The sequence below is a fragment of the Calliopsis andreniformis genome, chromosome 9 (assembly GCF_051401765.1).
Source record: "Calliopsis andreniformis isolate RMS-2024a chromosome 9, iyCalAndr_principal, whole genome shotgun sequence".
Taxonomy (NCBI): domain Eukaryota; kingdom Metazoa; phylum Arthropoda; class Insecta; order Hymenoptera; family Andrenidae; genus Calliopsis; species Calliopsis andreniformis.
Genome location: NC_135070.1, coordinates 20997754 through 21015618, shown reverse-complemented (window position 1 = coordinate 21015618; position 17865 = coordinate 20997754). Strand labels below are relative to the sequence as shown.

General features: G+C 35.9%; 5 protein-coding genes and 1 long non-coding RNA gene across 7 annotated transcripts; 3 read left to right on the top strand and 3 right to left on the bottom strand.

Annotated features, from left to right (window-relative positions):
• The first annotated feature begins 227 nt into the window (after positions 1 to 227).
• On the top strand, positions 228 to 2357 carry LOC143182910 (DNA primase large subunit). The gene is made up of 7 exons (XM_076384233.1): positions 228 to 381; positions 448 to 785; positions 874 to 1101; positions 1169 to 1306; positions 1361 to 1739; positions 1805 to 1966; positions 2049 to 2357. The coding sequence occupies exons 1-7, from the start codon at positions 228 to 230 to the stop codon at positions 2321 to 2323; spliced, it is 1674 nt and encodes a 557-aa protein (XP_076240348.1). The 3' UTR covers positions 2324 to 2357.
• Positions 2355 to 9772, bottom strand: Tdh (L-threonine dehydrogenase). The gene is made up of 6 exons (XM_076384234.1): positions 9681 to 9772; positions 4138 to 4396; positions 3755 to 4018; positions 3228 to 3488; positions 2685 to 2951; positions 2355 to 2607 (listed from the first exon to the last, which is right to left on the bottom strand). The coding sequence occupies exons 2-6, from the start codon at positions 4292 to 4294 to the stop codon at positions 2447 to 2449; spliced, it is 1110 nt and encodes a 369-aa protein (XP_076240349.1). The 5' UTR covers positions 4295 to 4396; positions 9681 to 9772; the 3' UTR covers positions 2355 to 2446.
• LOC143182914 (uncharacterized) lies at positions 4290 to 6471 on the bottom strand. Its single transcript, XR_013002537.1, has 2 exons — positions 4840 to 6471; positions 4290 to 4484 (listed from the first exon to the last, which is right to left on the bottom strand). It is a non-coding gene; the product is annotated as an uncharacterized LOC143182914 (long non-coding RNA).
• Positions 6791 to 12844, top strand: Atk (artichoke). The gene is made up of 10 exons (XM_076384231.1): positions 6791 to 7184; positions 7253 to 8423; positions 8501 to 9207; positions 9634 to 9958; positions 10057 to 10323; positions 10587 to 10740; positions 10821 to 11033; positions 11108 to 11816; positions 11883 to 12223; positions 12299 to 12844. Exons 1-10 carry the CDS (start codon positions 7021 to 7023, stop codon positions 12775 to 12777), a joined length of 4530 nt encoding a protein of 1509 aa, XP_076240346.1. The 5' UTR covers positions 6791 to 7020; the 3' UTR covers positions 12778 to 12844.
• On the bottom strand, positions 12816 to 15064 carry Rpn8 (regulatory particle non-ATPase 8). Its single transcript, XM_076384235.1, has 4 exons — positions 14843 to 15064; positions 14522 to 14614; positions 14268 to 14446; positions 12816 to 14171 (listed from the first exon to the last, which is right to left on the bottom strand). Exons 1-4 carry the CDS (start codon positions 15015 to 15017, stop codon positions 13656 to 13658), a joined length of 963 nt encoding a protein of 320 aa, XP_076240350.1. The 5' UTR covers positions 15018 to 15064; the 3' UTR covers positions 12816 to 13655.
• On the top strand, positions 14748 to 16701 carry LOC143182913 (inosine triphosphate pyrophosphatase). 2 transcript variants are annotated; one of them, XM_076384237.1, is made up of 2 exons: positions 14748 to 14764; positions 16026 to 16701. In XM_076384237.1, exon 2 carries the CDS (start codon positions 16027 to 16029, stop codon positions 16597 to 16599), a length of 573 nt encoding a protein of 190 aa, XP_076240352.1. In that variant the 5' UTR covers positions 14748 to 14764; position 16026; the 3' UTR covers positions 16600 to 16701. The 2 variants fall into 2 exon arrangements, with proteins under 2 accessions (XP_076240352.1, XP_076240351.1); XM_076384236.1 differs by lacking the exon at positions 14748 to 14764 and adding an exon at positions 15231 to 15347.
• Positions 16702 to 17865: the final 1164 nt, after the last annotated feature.

Genomic DNA, 17865 nt, shown 5'->3' with positions numbered 1-17865 from the left:
TTTTAAAATTCCAATAATATTGAAAATGATTCTATGTATTGAATAAATTATTGCACAGTAAGTATATATAAATGTTTTCGTATTTATATTGTTATAAATATGGTTGCTACACATTATCTTTTTGTCTTTAATGACTCACTTTGAAGTGACGATACATCGAACTTTAATTCATTCTTCATTCAACAGCATTAAAGATAAGAAATTAAGTAAGATTTATCTATTTAAGAATGGAATATACTAAACGACGACGATATACGATTAATGTTGAAACCAATGACCTCCAAGATATTTACCAACATGATTTGCAAATGTATGATTTTCCTCCAACTGGTGAGATTCCATTCACAGAATTTCAACAGTTGGGTATGGAAAGATTAAAACGTAAGTGTTTTAAGCAGAATCAATGATTAAATTGCCGAGGAAGTATTTAACTTCTACTTTTTATAGTACTGCAACATGTTGAAAGCAATGCAATAAGGACAGATTTTAAGACATTAGAGGAACGCAAACAAAATTTAAGTACAACTTTAATAAAAGATGGACTCAAGTATTTTGCTCACCTTCTGTATGCCAAAGGGTGCCAGTCATCTACAGAAACAGACTTGCAATACAGAAAAAAAGATCACATATCACATTTTATAATGAGATTATCATATTGTCAAGATCCAACTCAACAGATGTGGTTTATCAACCAGGAGGTTGAATTATTTAAATTAAGATTTAGTTCATTAAATAAAGAAGGAGTAGAAAAATTACTTAATACACATAATATTAGTTGCCAACAAGTACGAAGTTATTTTAAATATATATTACATGTATTTGTTACTTATTAAACTAGAATACATTTCTTGTATCTTTCACTTTTCTTTTAAGATTACACAAGAAGAAAAAAATGAAATCAGGGAGGAACTTCGTTCTTCTACACCAAAAGTTTCAAACATTGACATTACAGAATTTTATAAAGTACCATTTCAAAAAGTCACTGACTTAGTTCGGTCACGCAGAGTTTTTATCACTCAAGGAATAGCATATATTCCACAAGTAGACTTGGTGTCTCTGTTTGTTTCTTATTTCAGACAAAACTTATTGGATGGTATGGAGGTAAGTTTTATTTAAATATTATGTTAATTAATTAATAAACATTTTAATATTAATTCAATTGTTCTAGTACACAAGAGATTACGTTTCAAATATATCCGACGATGAAAGATTAATGTCTTTCCTTAAATCATTGCCAGGTTCATTTTCTGGTATGACCCGTGTTGTTTGGACATCTACTACTACACCTATAGACAAACTGGATGAGGTAATTCATTTGTTTTTTATAGTTTTATTCTTATAAAGCATGATTAAATTTCAGTTATCAAGAACATCCTATCCCTTATGCATGAGAACATTACACGAAGCATTGAAAACTCAACATCATCTCAGAAATAGTGGACGTATTCAGTATGGTTTATTCATAAAAGGTATAGGAGTAACATTGGAAGATGCTTTACACTTCTGGAAGGCAGAGTTCACAAAAAAGATAGATGCAGACAAATTTGATAAGCAGTATGCTTATACTATAAGGCATACATTTGGTAAAGAGGGTAAACAGACAAACTACACTCCCCTTGGATGTCCAAAAATTATATCTTCAGCTGTGGGCCCTGGAGAATATCATGGTTGTCCTTACAGACATATGGATCATGAATCATTGAAACAAAAACTAATTGCTTATGGCATACCTTCACCAAGTAAGAGTATTACAACTTTATTTAAAAATTGTTAAGATTGGTTTCTATGATTTTCCGTATTTTAGGTGTCACTGAAATAGCAGACTTAGCTAAGGATGGTCATTACCTGATTGCTTGCACGACGTATTTTAAGGTTTTACATAATCGTTTGCCATATAAACCTATTGTTCATCCGAATGGATATTTTATAGAAAGTCGAGCTATATTAGCTAAAGATGAGCTTACAGGTGATAACAGTTCCATTTCTCAGTTTCGAAAAGTATGATAGCTCATTATAAGAAATAATTTTAAACTTCTTTGTTCATTTAGAGCCCGAAAGCAATGAAAGATTTTCTCAAAGTAACAGATTGAGTGAAAGAATAAGCAATACTCCCAAAAGAATAGACAAAAATATTGGTACTCCTTTAAGACACAGTGATAAATTAAGCGGCACACCTTTAAGGAACATAGATAGAAGCAGTACTCCATCGCGAAGAACTGAGAAAACTAGTGTAACTCCACGAAGAGTAGCTGTAACTCCAATGAGAATAGATACTCATCTCAATGATGATGAAATCGCTGAATTAATGAGTGAAGACATGTAGAACAAATAAAATTAAAATGTAAAAATCTTTTCGAAAAATCGGCAGTCATATTTTTATTATAAAATAAATAATATTTTTATAACTTGTCTAATTCATATTAGTTATTCCCTAAATTATACTGTGTTATACATAACTGTTAACTTCTTTTAGCGATCTCTTGGATAAAAAGTTTGTTCTCACATCGCGTATCATAGATTCTACAAGTTTCTCCAAATTATACTTATGCTGCCACCCCCAATCTTTTCGCGCCTCGCTGTCGTCAAAAACTTGTGGCCAATTCTCGGCTAAAATGTAAATGACAAATTATGCCAATAAGAAGTATTTTGATTGATTTTGACAAACGAGAACGCAATTTACTAACCGATATATTGTCGACCATCTGGCTTATAAGTAATTTTTAAGTTAGGAACGTGTTTTTTAAGTTCGATGAATAATTCTTCCGGTGTGAAACTCATTGCAGTAACATTATAAACTCGTCGCCTTAACTGTTCATTCGGAGTGTTCAAAAATTGAAAAAGCGCAGACAGACAATCCTCTATATACATCATTGGTAGTCTTGTGTGAGGCTCCAAATAACATTCATATCTTTCATTAACTAATCCTTCATGAAAAACGGCGACAGCATAATCTAAAAAAAAGAATAACAAAAATATTGACAGTATTTGTTTATAATTCGTAGTTTGTCGCTAGTCTTTTACGCTTCAGGAGATAAGGGAACCGTAAAAAGCGATCCCACGGCTTATGATCAAAAGCCGCTCAACAATTTACTAGTACTATTTTTCTGAAAGAATAAATTGCGACGATAGATTACACTATTATGCAGTTACCCTACTCGCGAATGGAACATGTTCTACTTTTTAGCGTAAGGGAAACTTTGTATAGTAAAAATAAAGATTGTACATACCTGTGGTACCACCACCTGGAGGATCGCTGCTGATAACTCCCGGAAATCGAAGGCACCGGAAGTCAAGACCAAATCTATGATGATAATATTCACCTAAAAGCTCAGCATGAACTTTACTCACACCATAAATTGTTCGTGGTCGTTGAATAGTGATATTTGGTGTCGGATTTCTTGGTGAATCCGGGCCAAACGCTCCGATCGTCGATGGGATAAATATCCTTAATTTGTACTGCTTTGCTAGTTCAATAACATTATGCATTCCTGATACGAATTTAAGTTTTAATTATTGTTTTTTCTTTGGCGCATTTAACAAGAATAGATGCAAATTTTAATTTTATATTAAACGATAGTTATATTTTAAGAAATTCACTTTCTCCAGTGTACTTTCCTTCGTGCTCGCGGTAAGAATGTAATTATTATTATACGACAAATTCACTCACTACGACATTCCATTTCACTTAGAGCGCAGTCTTAGAAAGCATTAATGTTTATTTGAGAAATTCATAAACTTGAAAAAGTTATTCTACCTTCTATGTTGACTCTCACAGCAAGCGGAACATTCTGTTCACCGACAGCGCTAAGCAGAGCACTGAAGTGAATCAACCAGTCTATCCTATAATCTACCACAATTTTTTGAAGACCTTTGAAATCAAGAATATCAGCGAAGATGAAAGGTCCACTGGAGAGACTTTCTTCAGTCGGCTTGATTATGTCAGACAGAATCACGTTGTCATTTCCATAATTTTTTCGAAGCACTTTCGCACACTCGGTACCCAATTGTCCAAGACCACCTTATAGGATACAATACCAGTATAATATGAATATAATGCGCGCGATGCTTGGATCATCAACGATAATCGCTATGTTTTTGTCATAAATATTGTAATTAGTTGTTTAAAAAAATACATACCAGTAATAAGTATTCTTGGTGATGGCTTAGTAATGTTGGTTCTACAATTTTTATATTCCGGGAAGTTTGGAGAATAAGAACTGCTTGTAGCATGGAAATCTTTTATAATGCACTTTGAAAATTGTCGGGAATTTCGTAGAAAATATTTACACCACATTTTTGAAAAATAGCAGTATTATTAAAAGACCTTTCTGGTCCCAGTGTCGATAAACAACTGGCCTAGGTTCCATAATTGTATGATATTATAGCTTGGTTGATTCTGAAAACCAGTTACAACACAGATTTACTCCTTTGGTATGTGTTTGTGCACCTTAGATACAGGACCTTCAACTGGATGATGAATCTGTCTGTATGGAACATGCATATAAACACATGTGAAATTGAAAGAATATATATAGTGTATTTCCTATGCAAATATAGTAATTGAGTAGCTTAATGAGTAAACAATGTTTTTTTTGCAGCATTCATATTTATAGTATTTGAGACGATAGGAACGAAGTAACAAGATTTTTCCAATGTTCAACAACGAACACAGTTTTTTTTGCCTTCTAGTAATAAGATTCGTTTGATTCTACTATTTAAAACCGGTTATTGATAAGTCTTGTATAGATCATAACACATTGGAAAACACAGTTTTAGTTATAATAATAGTACCAAACTAAATTAAAAATACAATTATGGAATTTCCACCATTGCAATTACCTCTGATACGAGTTACAATCAGTTTTCATTGCGAGGACCGTTGTTGGCCGATGTAAATTTGTGGAACTTGAAAAAAGTGGTAGAAGAAAAAAACGGAACCATGTCATCTGGACTGGAACATATTTAACTGCACGTTTCTAAGGAAATTGTGAAAATTCTGTTCATTGCTAGTTTAAATCAGAAAAATCGCCAATATTTGTTGAATTATAAGATATAGAAGTCTGTTAATTTTAAAAATTTGAAATTTTTGTCCGGCTACTTTTTTGTCTGTTTTCCCATTTGACAGATGCTTTTTTTCAAGCTAACTACATTCCCCTGAAATTCGGTTGACGTCCTTGAAATAGAAAGGGGTCTGGCTTCAGGAATTTTAAATTCGATATTTGTCACCGTCCCCAATTTATTTGAATATAAAGATTTTGGTGGAAAGGGAAGAATTTCCTGGAAGCGTGCCTTTACGGTGGTTGAACACAGCACTTCGCAATTCTCTTTTCGTCCCGCTCGCCATCACCCACGCCACAGTCATCTTCTCCCCTCGACTTTGTGCATCAGCACGCTTTGCGCAAAACTTCTTCGTGTAGTTAGTTCGTACCTATCCGTAACGAGAGCATCAAGGCTCATGCTTCTCTGAACGACATACGAAACGCGACGTGTCGCCACCCCGTTCGTAAATAACCAGTGCTACATTTATTGAAAATCAAGTTCTTTGTTTGTCAACATATCCAGTTACTGAAGACTTAAGGAAAATAGTAGATACTTTCACTGTGGAATAATTTGAAACTTTTGAGTTGCGAGCTCCGTCGAATCAAAAGGTAGGGGTGACTTAACACAGTTCAAGCACATAATAGGGTAGTTTCAACTGAACCATTGGATCGTTAATGTTGAATAACGAATTAAAAAAAGTTTAAATTCTATCGATTGACCTAATTATAGCCCTTTCCTAATAGATATACGACCTTATTTCAAAGTTGCATCACTTTGAATGGTTCGGCTTGGTAGGATTTAGAAAGAACGAAAGTCGAGGAGGAAAACCAAGGAAGTGTGTATCACTTTCACTGAAATCATACGATCCGCGTGGTTCAATCATGGTTACGGGTGATGACGACCATAATACTAGTGTGCTACTGCACCTGTATCAATTGTACACACGGTAAATTTCTATTAGTACGCACAAGTGATTATGTTAGTTGTTTGCAGAATCAGCTCGAATCACGCGGAGATCCGTTCGCCGGCGAACGTTCACAAAGAGTAATTTGGTTTCGAATCCAATGGGTTCATTTCAAAGTTCAATGAACTAAAAAAACGATTTGTTAACAATTGGATAATCTAGTTCAGTGCGATGCAAATAACGTCACGCGAGTGCAGCGACCTGTATTTCTCGATCCTGATGCGCTCCCTTAAATTTCTAACTGAACACATCACTCGAAATCTACGGTCTCATTAAACTTTTTAAATTAATGATCACAAACGATATCGACATTCTTCATGTTCGACTGACTTTCCAGGCCGTCTGATTGTCTGTACTTACGGAAGAAGTGTTATGAAACTCACGTGGTCACCCGTAACAGAATCTTCAAAGAATACCTTTGTGTATGGTCTACGTAATGGAATAAAGACACTTTTTTCTTCCGTATAAATCTGTCCGAACTGAATTTTTTAATTTGGTTAAGTGTAACTTGATTTTAGAATCACATCTTTACACAACATTTACTTGTACCAAATATTAACTTAAAAGTTTCATAGTAGCTGCGAATAGCAAAAGTCTTTCGTCAGTTTGATCGCAATCACGAGGTTCCAGGTGACAGCGATTGTTACGGGGAAAAATTGTCCTAGCGGTGTTTAGTTTTGCTTACGGTACGAAGCCTTAATTTTTCCGTCTACGACCGTGACGTGTAGACAGCACGTATACACACGTGTACTCTTCGACTTAAGTACAGAAAACACCATGGCACTCAAGGGCGGATTAACACTTAAAGCTCCCACCTACTTTGTAAGATGTGTTTTCTTTAAAAATCAACGTGGGTGGAAATCGTTAAGAATTTGAAATACTCTTAAGTGAAAAGAAGTTAAAGAAGTCGCACGTACGACATCTGGACTTCTATATCAGTGGTTCCTAGACAAAATAATTTTTGCAGACAATGCAAGACCGGCATCTAAGGTCGTAGACCAAGGTCCAAATGCGCGATGGTTAAACCATCGGAAGGTAGAGGCCTCTTTGTAGTCGGTTGGTTTCTGGCATTATGTTGTATCAGTGTCAGTGGCCAGCTGAGCTCGGAGTACGGGTGCCCTACACAAGAGAGGATCCTACCTTGCAGATGCTCTATTCGTGACATGGAGATTCAGATATGGCAAGTGTTATGTTTACAAACAGCTCTATATGAATCAGTATCTAGATTCATTTATTACTCTTCAATAGGTGCAGTCACAGTGAGTTGCCAAAAGTATTAGAGGGTCTAAAGTCAGTGAGTCACTACTTGGACCGACCAGTAGACGAACTGATCTTGGAGAACAACAATTTGCCTAGCTTACCAGGCAAAGTATTCGCTACTCTACGCATTTTACGTTTAATGCTTCGAAATAATCGACTCGAAAGAGTATCGTCAGGTTGGCTGGAGGGTCTTCATGACTCTTTATTGGAGCTGTTCGTTGTAGAACCCGATTTACGATCTCTGCCGATAGATAGCCTCGAAAATCTGCAAGGTCTCGAAGCGGTGACCTTGCAGAGTCGAATAATGAAAAAGCTTCCTAGATTCTCCGGACTTTCGAAACTCAGATATCTGCAGATCAATTCTCCAGCTTTAATAGAATTAGCTCCGAGAAATTTTCGAGACTTGCCGAGTTTGGAACAGTTCCACGTATTTGGCAGTTCACGTTTAATGCGCTTAGAAGCTGGTCTTTTCCGGAGTTTGCCTCGGCTGGAACTGATAAACATCACTGACTGTGGAATTCATTGGGTTCATCCTCGAGCGATGATAGACTTGCCGGAATTGAAGGAGATCTCTTTAGTCGGGAACTCAATAGTCGATGCTGGTATGATTGGTCGTGCTTGCATGGATCTACCTTCCCTCTCGGTGATACGACTCGATCGGAACCGAGTGAATCGTTTGGACGAAGGAGCCTTTGTGGATCTGCCAGTTCTTTCTCGCTTGTATTTATCAAGGAATCATATTACTGAGGTGTTCGCCGGAGCGTTTCAAAGAATGCCAGCCTTGAAAACAGTGGATCTTAATCATAATCTAATACATCGTATACATCCTGAATTCTTCCCACGTAGACCTGGAAACGTTTTGGAAGAAATGTGGCTGATAAATAATGACCTGAGCCATGTGACCGAATTGAGATCGATAATGGAAGCTTTGCCTAGATTGAAGTTCCTCGATGTGAGCCACAATCAAATCGAGGAGATTCCTTTCGGTGCCCTGAGAGGTCATCCTACATTGGAGAGACTTCACCTTGATCACAATAGAGTGGCCTTTCTGCAAAGAGAAACCTTCACCGCGATGCCAGCTCTTAGAGAACTTCGATTAAGGAATAACTCTTTATCGAATTTACTAGAGGCACCGTTCTGGAACCTGCCAGCGTTGAAAGTAAGTGAATATCCGAGCGAAACGCTTTTTAAACTGCATTCACAATCCTACAATTTACTATAAATTTATTATTGTAGGGACTAGACCTATCCGAAAACTACTTCCGCCATATAGAACCTCGATTACTATCAAACCTACCTAACTTAAGGCATTTTGATATCAGTGGAAACGCGATTAGTCACATAGAAATCGAATCGTTTTTGGAGACACCACACCTGGAACACATTAACATTTCCGGAAATGCTCTCTCTATTATTCATCCCAGAACGTTTCACCATTTAAATAATCTTTATCAGTTGGACATTGGTTGGAATCGAATGCTTGAGGTTGTTCCAGGCTTACCGACTAACATAGAACATCTTCACATGCCTATGAACCGTATCGTTGTCCTACCTGTCGTGTCTTCTCAAGATCTTGCCTTACCTCTTCTAAGATCCCTAGATCTCAGCGCAAATGGTATTGAAAGGATAGCACCAGGTAGCTTGATACATTTACCAAATTTGAAGAAATTACATGTTGGGTACAACTCCCTTCGAATCTTGGAGGACGGAGTCTTCGATGGATTGTCCAGATTAGAACAGCTGGACTTAAGGTACAATCGATTGGTCACTTTACACGGGAGAAGTTTCCGACCACTCAGATCTTTGATGGATTTGAACTTACGAGGAAATCGATTGGAAGTTCTACGGCCAGATATCTTCCAAGAAAATATCAGACTGCAGAGGTTGGACCTTAGCAGAAATAATCTTGCTCAGATTCCGCATGCCACGTTTTCGAATACCAGGTAAAATGAAAAGAATCTTTGTTAGACAGAAAAATACAGCGTGTAAAATGGTTTTCGCGCGTTAACAAGCTGCTAGAAAAGCGGTTTCACTCCAAGTTGTCTGGTTGCGTCACTGGCAAATTGGTACCTAGAAAGTTCTTCATGCTCGCGTTAAATGTCCCCTTCTATATAGTCGTCTGGTAGCACCATCCTGGCGTGTTTTTCATTTTTTAACATTTTATATTAGTGCAACACGTTAGGTAGTGTCAATCCAATACAACAAATATTCTAAATTAAGAATTAACAATAATCTACGTTTCCCATTTGCACTTGTTCCATCGTCTTAGTCTTAGATAGAAAATGCATTTATATAGACCGATCTCTACCGGAAACGACTGTTTCTGTTAATGACTCGATGTCAAAGGGAGGAAATGACACTAATTGCAGAGACCTTCGTGAATTGTACGCGTCACACAACACTTTGACCGAGTTACCTGGATCGTTGCACGGCTTAACAGCTCTTCAGGTTCTCGACTTGAGTTTCAACAAGCTGAACATCCTATCACCGGAAACACTGAGCAGCCTCTCAGCCTTGTTCGAGCTTAAGCTTGTCAGAAATCGTATCCGCGAGCTTCGCGAGGGTGCTTTCGACGGACTGCCACGATTGTCCTTGATCGATCTGGAAAACAATGACCTTAGGATCATCGAAAGGAACGCAATTAGAAGTTTACCAGAGTTGCAGGCATTGAGACTCGGAAAAAATCGATTGCAAGTGAGAAAATGATTGATTGTTCTAGGTTTATATTTTACAATGGTAGCTAACGAAAATTCATGAATCTCTCTGTCTTTTCGTGGATTTTATACGTACAGATTATTCCGAGCGGAGCTTTCACCGAGTTACCCCTTCTTCAAAGCGCGGAACTTCAGGAGAATCAGATTCGCGAAATTGCGAGCAACGCATTCGTTAATGTGCCTCACCTTCTCTTCCTTAATTTAAGTCATAATCATTTACCTACGCTAGATTATGTTGGCTTAGACAGTCTTCGCTCTTTGGAGATGTTAGATTTGAGCAATAATCGGCTGTCCAGAATATCCAGTGACAGTTTGGCGTCGATGGAGTGGCTAGTTGAATTAAAGGTAAGTGAAAAAGGATCATACTTAAAAGTAAAGATTTTTTAGGAATGATCGAATTGAGCAGAAACGAAAAATGAAAAAAAAAATGGTGGAGGGGACTGTCTTTAGTAATACGGCAAATACTTTCTCGCTGAGAGTGAAACTTTTTAACGAACCGTGTCTCGAGGCCGTGTTCGTTATGCTAGCAGAGCAATTACTCGTATAGCTGGATCGTCAGATGAGGAGATAGTGGTCTGTTTTAAATACGATGAACGTTTTTCTCGTAGATGGACAACAATCGAATTTGCACCATTCAAGGTTCTCCGTTTGATGAAATGCCGAGACTTCGAGTTCTCAGTCTGAGAAATAACCGAATGGCTTCCGTTTCGGAAGCAGCATTCAAGCGATTGCGATCAAATATCGCTGTCTTGGACATTGACGGTAATTGAATCGTTTCAGTCTTTTTAGCATCTATTCGATACGAAAGAAATAATATTTGTCTTGATTTTATTCATACAAAGGTAATCCACTTTCTTGTTCATGCGGAATGTTATGGCTGAGAGGATGGTTACAGCAAGCCTCTTCCGAAGGTCCAAGGTGTGCGGATGGATCGCTATTCAAAGAAATTAGATTGTCACGACAGGACTGTCAGCAAGAAAGGCACATCGAACCAATTCATCCTGGTTGTGAAGCCGAGATGATCGATACAGCGCCTTACCCCGTTTCATCTTTAAGTAAGTGTTGTAATGCTAAAAAATAATTAGCCGTCTATAAAGGATAAGACTAAACCATCGTTTTTCTTTGCCAGTTCTTGGAGCAACGGAAGTAGTACCACTTCGAATGAATCTTAAAGAATCAACAGTGCGAAAGCCTCCTAACTCCCAAAATTCTGATTATTTTTACGAATATCCAGATTATCAGGAAATTAAAAATGATACAATAAATGTGACACAAATGTCAACTACTGCACCTACGAATTCTATAAATATCGTTCAAGCATCAGAGAATGTTCAACCCCAAGTAAACAACACTGCTCCTACAAGGAAGAATCCTTTGATGCCTCCATCACCCAGCAGTTCTGGTTTCACCTTTTTCGGAGTACCTTTACCTAGTCTCAATTTTAATCTTTGGGGAAATTCGGGGAAGAAATCTGAGAGGAAGGACCCTTCAGGAAGAGCTGGAAATTACAGACCATTTCCACCTACAGAACCAGAGATTCACAGAGGCGGTTTCTTGCCTCTACCTCGAGGAGAGAGTGGATTTATGCCAATTGTAGATCCTAGATTAACTTACGAGAGACAAGCTAAGAATGAAACTATAAGTAATCAAAGCTCAAATGCTACTCAAGTAGAGAAGAAACGATGGAAGGGTGGAAATGGTACGGTAGTAAAGATAGAAAAGATTCATCCCAAGATAAGTAAACCGAAACTGGAATTCAAAGAAAGGGAAGAATTATCCACGGTGGCGGCGAATAAACTCGATTTGCGAAAGCAATCATTTGAGACAAAAAAGAACAGGTAAATATTTTAGGGGATATAACTGAATTGAAAATGATTTACTTATTATTTCTTTTTTATATACAGTTCTACTCCTACGAATTCAACAAGGACATCAGATTCAAATACCGCGGCTGATGAATCACCAGAAGAAGCGAACGAAGCTTCTTTGGCCACTGAAATATATGATGAAAATTTGGCGGTGAAACGAAAGCTAAGTAAAGACGAGGAGAAATTTCAAACAGAAGTCGCGAATAGAATCGTGTGGACGACACCAAAGACAACTGTAGAGACAACAAAGGAAATTGTAAAAGAAACGTCAACGGAACCATTGAATGAAGAAAGAAATACTTTTTGGAATTCCAACTTAGCAGAGTTTCAGGAAATATCCACTTCAAGAAGCAAAGGTGTTCGAAACGAATCAAACGGTAACACAGTTCTATTTGTCATTACCTTTTGTAATTATAAGTGCAAGTGTTTGTAATCAATACTATTAATTACAGATGATTCGAATGTCATTATGACAGAACAGCCAATTTTCCATTCTACGTTACTGGAGAATCGTAAGAATTTTTCTCGAGAAACAGAACCGTCCGCTCTTTCGACATTTTTGGTTCCAGGAGGTCAAGTACCCACTTCTGTGACAGCACCAAATTCACGTCCTTTAGGTAGACCAACCATAACGAAAGTTCCTTCACCACATATTAAACTCCCTACTGAACCAGAGAAACAGAAGTCGGTGGCTGAAGCTGTTCAACGACACATGGAAGATCTAGAAGACCGAATTCTTGATAAAGATGAATCCTTTAACGAAAATGCTGAAGTTATCGAAAACAGTTCTTTTAATTGGTACTTTCAACATTATAACGATACTAATTTAGAACCTTATGTCGGAATATCCTACAATGGAGGTGAAAAAACAAGTACGTGTCGATGGGCTTTATTGGGTCAAATATGTTTTGTGTTTTACACTTTTATATAAAAATACGGAACATGAAACGTTTTCAGTGATTAATTTATTGAGTAATTTAAGTAATGCCGAGTTGTCATTTTAACGATCACGTAAAATATCAAAAAGTTTATCATGAGAGAAAAATGGAAAGTATTTGTAAATTTTTTAAAAGGTATATCAAGGAACAAGTCGATTCAAAAGAAACTGTGTATCTCGAATTATTGAAATTATGTATCGCACAGGTACAAGGATGACAAGCTACTGTTACACTTGTCACATAAGTTAGAATATGCATTTTATTGATGCAAAGTGGAAAATGCACAATTTATTTGTGCAATTTATCTTTGCTTGTATAGAATCCTTGTGTTAATGATAAATAAAATCTTCTATTAACATAACGTAATATTAATGAAAACTGATGATATCTAAAAAGACATGTTTGTAATATTTGAGTTATACGTGTTACGAAAATCCTATTTATTATTGGTTCACGTGAAAAAGCATACTTGTAAAAATTGATACATTATATAAAAGTTATGGATAGTTTGAAGCAATCGCTCACTCTTAACAAAACTGAAAAAGAAATATATCTGTTTTATCGTGTCAGGTAAAAATCAGATTTTTTTGATAGTTGCGTTACAAGCTTTCTACGTATAAATATTGGAAGTGTGTAATTGCATTCCAACTATTATATTTTTTATTTAATGTAAATGCGTCTTCAAGTTTATGCTATGTTGGAACACTTCAAGAATAAGGTCATTCACGTTTATTTTTGGTGTTAACTTGAAATGCCGACCATGTGAAAGCGCGAAATACATTTGTACATGTATAAACAAACTTCACAAGTTTGTGAACTTTCATAATATTAGCAGTCTCAATCACACAGATTAGTCTCCATTTCACTTTATTCACTGACTCTTAGCTTTTGCTTTTTCTTTTTCATCTTTCTTCTCTTCTTCTTTCTTCTCTTCCTTCTTGGTTTCTTTTTTATCTGTTTCTTTTTTCTCGGCATCACGATTGGTTAATTTATTATTAATCAAATTATGTAATGCAACTATAGATCTTACAAGAGCTGCTAGATATACAACTAACATTTGATCATTTGTTTTCACATACAGTGAATCTACAAAACTACTTTGTGTCATGTCAGGTAAAAGATTAAATATGTCTTGAAGCTGGTATACAATCTGATGGTTTATAGGTAATTTACCATCACCAACTTGAACTAAGTAATCTCTAATTTCTTTTAACTGTTCATGAAGACCTTTCAAACCTAGTAGTTGATTTGTAATTCTCTGGCTAAGGGTACCAACAGTTGTATCTTTGATGTCCCTTAATAAATGTTCAACTCCCACTTCCTCTGCTTCTTCTGCACCAATTTCACTAGGGATATGCTCAAATGTTTTAGATGTTGGCGAACCATCCTACAAGTAAATGAAAAACAAAACAATATTTTCAGCTGCATCTAACCATACAGAATTATATTATAAATTACACAATTTTTTTATTGTAAAACTCACATCATGAACTTCTTCAACAGCTTGATATGCCTCTGTTGGAAGACCAAGATCTTTTGGTTTAGCATCAATGATAACCAGCACTGAATTAGGGCAGTATCTTCTGACGAGTTCATTGATAGCAACATCGTTCTGATACAATTTAGGACCAGTGTGATACCATCCTACTACCTTTTCACGAGCTAACAATTTATGTAATATTAATTCAAATTTCTGTTACCAATCATGACAGTTAAATATGATCAGTTTCCCCTTACCATTAACTTTTTTGAACATTCCATACATATTTTCGAGATAATCATGGTCGAGAAACCAAACGCTTTTGTCCTTATCATCTTCATCGAAGGGTACTGCAAGAAAAGTAACAATCCAATTCTCCAGTTTGATGTCCTTATTTACACAATGCTTTGGAATTGATGTGTGACCATTTAAAGTAGTCGAATTGTTAGTCACCGCGAAGAAAATAATTATAATTTATATACAGCGCAGTGGAAAATAAGGTGAGTTAAACAGATTTACAGTAAAAATGTACGATAGTTTGTAAAAAATGGGATAAATAATGACGGAGTCATTCTAACCTGCAAAACTATTTGACACGTCCAGGACACCTTTAGCTTTCCAACATCCTAAAAGAACGCCGACTACTCTTTTCTGATTACCAATTTTTCCCATACGATTAAAATGATCCACTACACTCAACAAAACCAAAGGGTGAACCACCACTTTTGTCGTTACAACCTCTTGACTCGGCATTTTTGGGCAGTTTGCTTTCTACAATGAACGTAGCCGCATCAGAGGCAGCATCAAGTCATTTATGAATACATTCACATGCATCGATAAGTAAATACTGCAAGCGCCGTGTTCAGGAAAATGTATGAACTATAATTTTGGAAATAATTGCAATTAATCATAGAAATAGGAATGCAGCTACAAAATAAAAAATATACCTCCTCTTTTAATAATCATAAAGTATATTTATTGAAAGTTAAAAGTTGTTATAGTTAGCAGCACTGTCGAGAAAGACTCAGAACTGTTTCCCAAGCGTCTTTGTACTTTGTTTAGTCTTTCGCCGATCATTAAAAGGTATCTGTTTCGATTGAAATATTTTTGTAGCTTACTATAATGTATGAAGGTATTCACATAAGTAAAACGAGCATTTGAATTTGGCTTTTGGCGTCCGTTTAATAGAATTTAATCAAGGTGAAATATCAAAGTGATTCACGTGTTTAGAATATCATTGACTATGTATCCTACTAGATTTTACATCTTAGAAGTTTCCGTTCTATGGTCCCAGTCGTCTGCCTTACCGACTTAAATATTCTAGAGTGATTGTGGCGTCCTCTATTCATGAATAACGGTCAGTTGAAGAACTATTCACTGAAGCTGCATTTCTTATCCAGTAATAATCAGAGCTGATCAATGGCTAATGATGATTTGTGATTAGAATGATCAAGATTAGGGATAGGGTTAGAGATAGAGCCAAAACCAAGGTCAGAGTCAGGGTCAGGGTTAGAAAGGATAGATAAAGCTGTTAGCGTACGATTAGCTTCCTTCTGAAGTTCTGAAACGAATGAGAAATTCTTTGTTCTCTCAGGGGCATTTATAGCTTTGCAATCAAAACAGATAAATCATGTAAACAAGATGAACAATGGATTGAAATCGTGAAATTGATTCAAGGAAGAATAACAAGCGAAAAATAGATATTCTCCATACATTCTTATATTTTTATATTTCTAAACATATTCTTATATTTTTGTACAGAATGTCGAAGCCGATAGTATTCGTAACCGGAAACGCGAAAAAATTAGAAGAGTTCGTGGCCATTTTAGGGAAAAATTTTCCCCGTGAGATTACAAGCAGAAAAGTCGATCTTCCAGAATACCAAGGTGAGATAGACGACATTTGTCGAAACAAGTGTCGAGCAGCGGCGGATCTCATAAAGGGTCCAGTTATCATTGAGGACACGTGTTTATGCTTTAATGCGATGAAAGGTTTACCCGGTCCTTATATTAAATGGTTTTTGGATAAACTGGGTCCAGAAGGCCTTCACCAAATGCTTCATGGCTGGGAAGATAAAACCGCAGAAGCGATTTGTACTTTTGCCTACTGCACAGGAGAACCGGAAGATCCGGTTGTATTGTTTCAGGGTCGAACTCAAGGAACAATTGTCAGTCCTCGAGGATCGCGAGATTTTGGTTGGGATCCCTGTTTCCAGCCTGTGGGCAGTGACAAAACTTACGCAGAACTACCGAAGGAAGTGAAGAATCAAATTTCGCATCGTAGTAAAGCATTGGAGAAATTGAAAGACTATTTTATGAAAGATGTCAAACATTAATTCCTATTAAATAATTCCAGTAACGAAACAATATTGTATGAATAATGATAAGTTGTTCGTAAGAGTGTTAAGATTCAATAATAAATCCATTTCCCAGTGAAAGTTTGTTTATTATTTCACTCCTCCATAAAAATGTTCCTCTGAATGATTGAATATCTTCAGAAAACACGCACGCCATTTGACCCTACGTTAACGTACAGGTTTCTATCGAAGGTGATTACACGATGATAATAAATATTGAGTTATGTTTGAACTTAAGTTCTGTGTAGAATTGAAATTAATTGATTTAATTAAATGTTAGATTTCGATAGAACCCCTTCTGTCAGTCCTGTTTTTGAATAAAAAGTATTTAGTTTACATTAAATCATTCGTGAAAAATTAGTGGCTTAAAGTACAGTATCAGTAATTAATGTTTCAGAAATCTTCAATACAATATTTACAATATGATTATCGGTAAGTGTAGACAATGATGCAATAGTACTGAATATTATAACATATTGTTTACTAACATGTTTTGTTTATATTTGAAATTCTTTTGAAGACACACAAAAAGATAAATATACGATTATTTGCAATATAAAATTAAATATATATCCTGAGTCCATTAATGTAATGTAATCATATAAATATCTATAGTTGTTGTTGGTTACAGAGAACGGTAAACACGCAATCATTTCAGATTTGTTGGTTCTGCAAATATTGATAAAAGTAATTAAAATTTTTAATCTTTAATGCTTTCAATACTATAACTTAACAAGAACTTTTAAAGAAAGTGCATGCGTGAATTGTCCTATCAATTGTTTCTTATAATAAATTAATTGATGTTTGTAACATACTATAGTTATTTATATTGTAATACGAACTATAATAAAAAACGTAAGTATTACTTATTCCAGAACTTATTTTGTTTAAGATGACAAAAAATGTGGTATTGTATTTTATTTTTCTATCATACGTCTATGACTTCTTTACATTTAATTGAAATATATATTTCAAAATATCCTCCATTCAATCTCCCTTTGAAGTTACACATTTCGATCACTTGTACGTCTGTAAACAAAAGAGTTTAATGCCGCACAATATCTTATTTAATAAAGAGAATAGAATATGAGGAAAAGCGTTCAAGGAAGTCTTTATTACCGCATATTCAATTATCTATTGTTGTGAGAAAGTAAAAAATGTAAAACATTAAATTATCCAGTTAGGGAATAATTGTAAAAGTCATTCGTTGCAACGATACCCGAGGCGGGTTATCTTTTGCATTGA

Coding starts and splice junctions, on each gene's coding strand:
- LOC143182913 (XM_076384237.1), top strand. CDS start 16,027: ATGTCGAAGCCGATAGTATTCGTAACCGGAAACGCGAAAAAATTAGAA.
- Atk (XM_076384231.1), top strand. CDS start 7,021: ATGGTTAAACCATCGGAAGGTAGAGGCCTCTTTGTAGTCGGTTGGTTT. Junction 10,741..10,820: donor CGCTGTCTTGGACATTGACG/GTAATTGAATCG, acceptor ATTCATACAAAG/GTAATCCACTTTCTTGTTCA. Junction 11,034..11,107: donor TTACCCCGTTTCATCTTTAA/GTAAGTGTTGTA, acceptor TTTCTTTGCCAG/TTCTTGGAGCAACGGAAGTA.
- Tdh (XM_076384234.1), bottom strand. CDS start 4,294: ATGTGGTGTAAATATTTTCTACGAAATTCCCGACAATTTTCAAAGTGC. Junction 4,019..4,137: donor ACCAAGAATACTTATTACTG/GTATGTATTTTT, acceptor GTATCCTATAAG/GTGGTCTTGGACAATTGGGT. Junction 3,489..3,754: donor TGTGAGAGTCAACATAGAAG/GTAGAATAACTT, acceptor AATTCGTATCAG/GAATGCATAATGTTATTGAA.
- Rpn8 (XM_076384235.1), bottom strand. CDS start 15,017: ATGCCGAGTCAAGAGGTTGTAACGACAAAAGTGGTGGTTCACCCTTTG. Junction 14,615..14,842: donor CGTGTCAAATAGTTTTGCAG/GTTAGAATGACT, acceptor CTTTTCTTGCAG/TACCCTTCGATGAAGATGAT. Junction 14,447..14,521: donor AATGTTCAAAAAAGTTAATG/GTAAGGGGAAAC, acceptor ATAAATTGTTAG/CTCGTGAAAAGGTAGTAGGA.
- LOC143182910 (XM_076384233.1), top strand. CDS start 228: ATGGAATATACTAAACGACGACGATATACGATTAATGTTGAAACCAAT. Junction 786..873: donor ATAATATTAGTTGCCAACAA/GTACGAAGTTAT, acceptor TTTTCTTTTAAG/ATTACACAAGAAGAAAAAAA. Junction 1,967..2,048: donor AGCTAAAGATGAGCTTACAG/GTGATAACAGTT, acceptor TTGTTCATTTAG/AGCCCGAAAGCAATGAAAGA.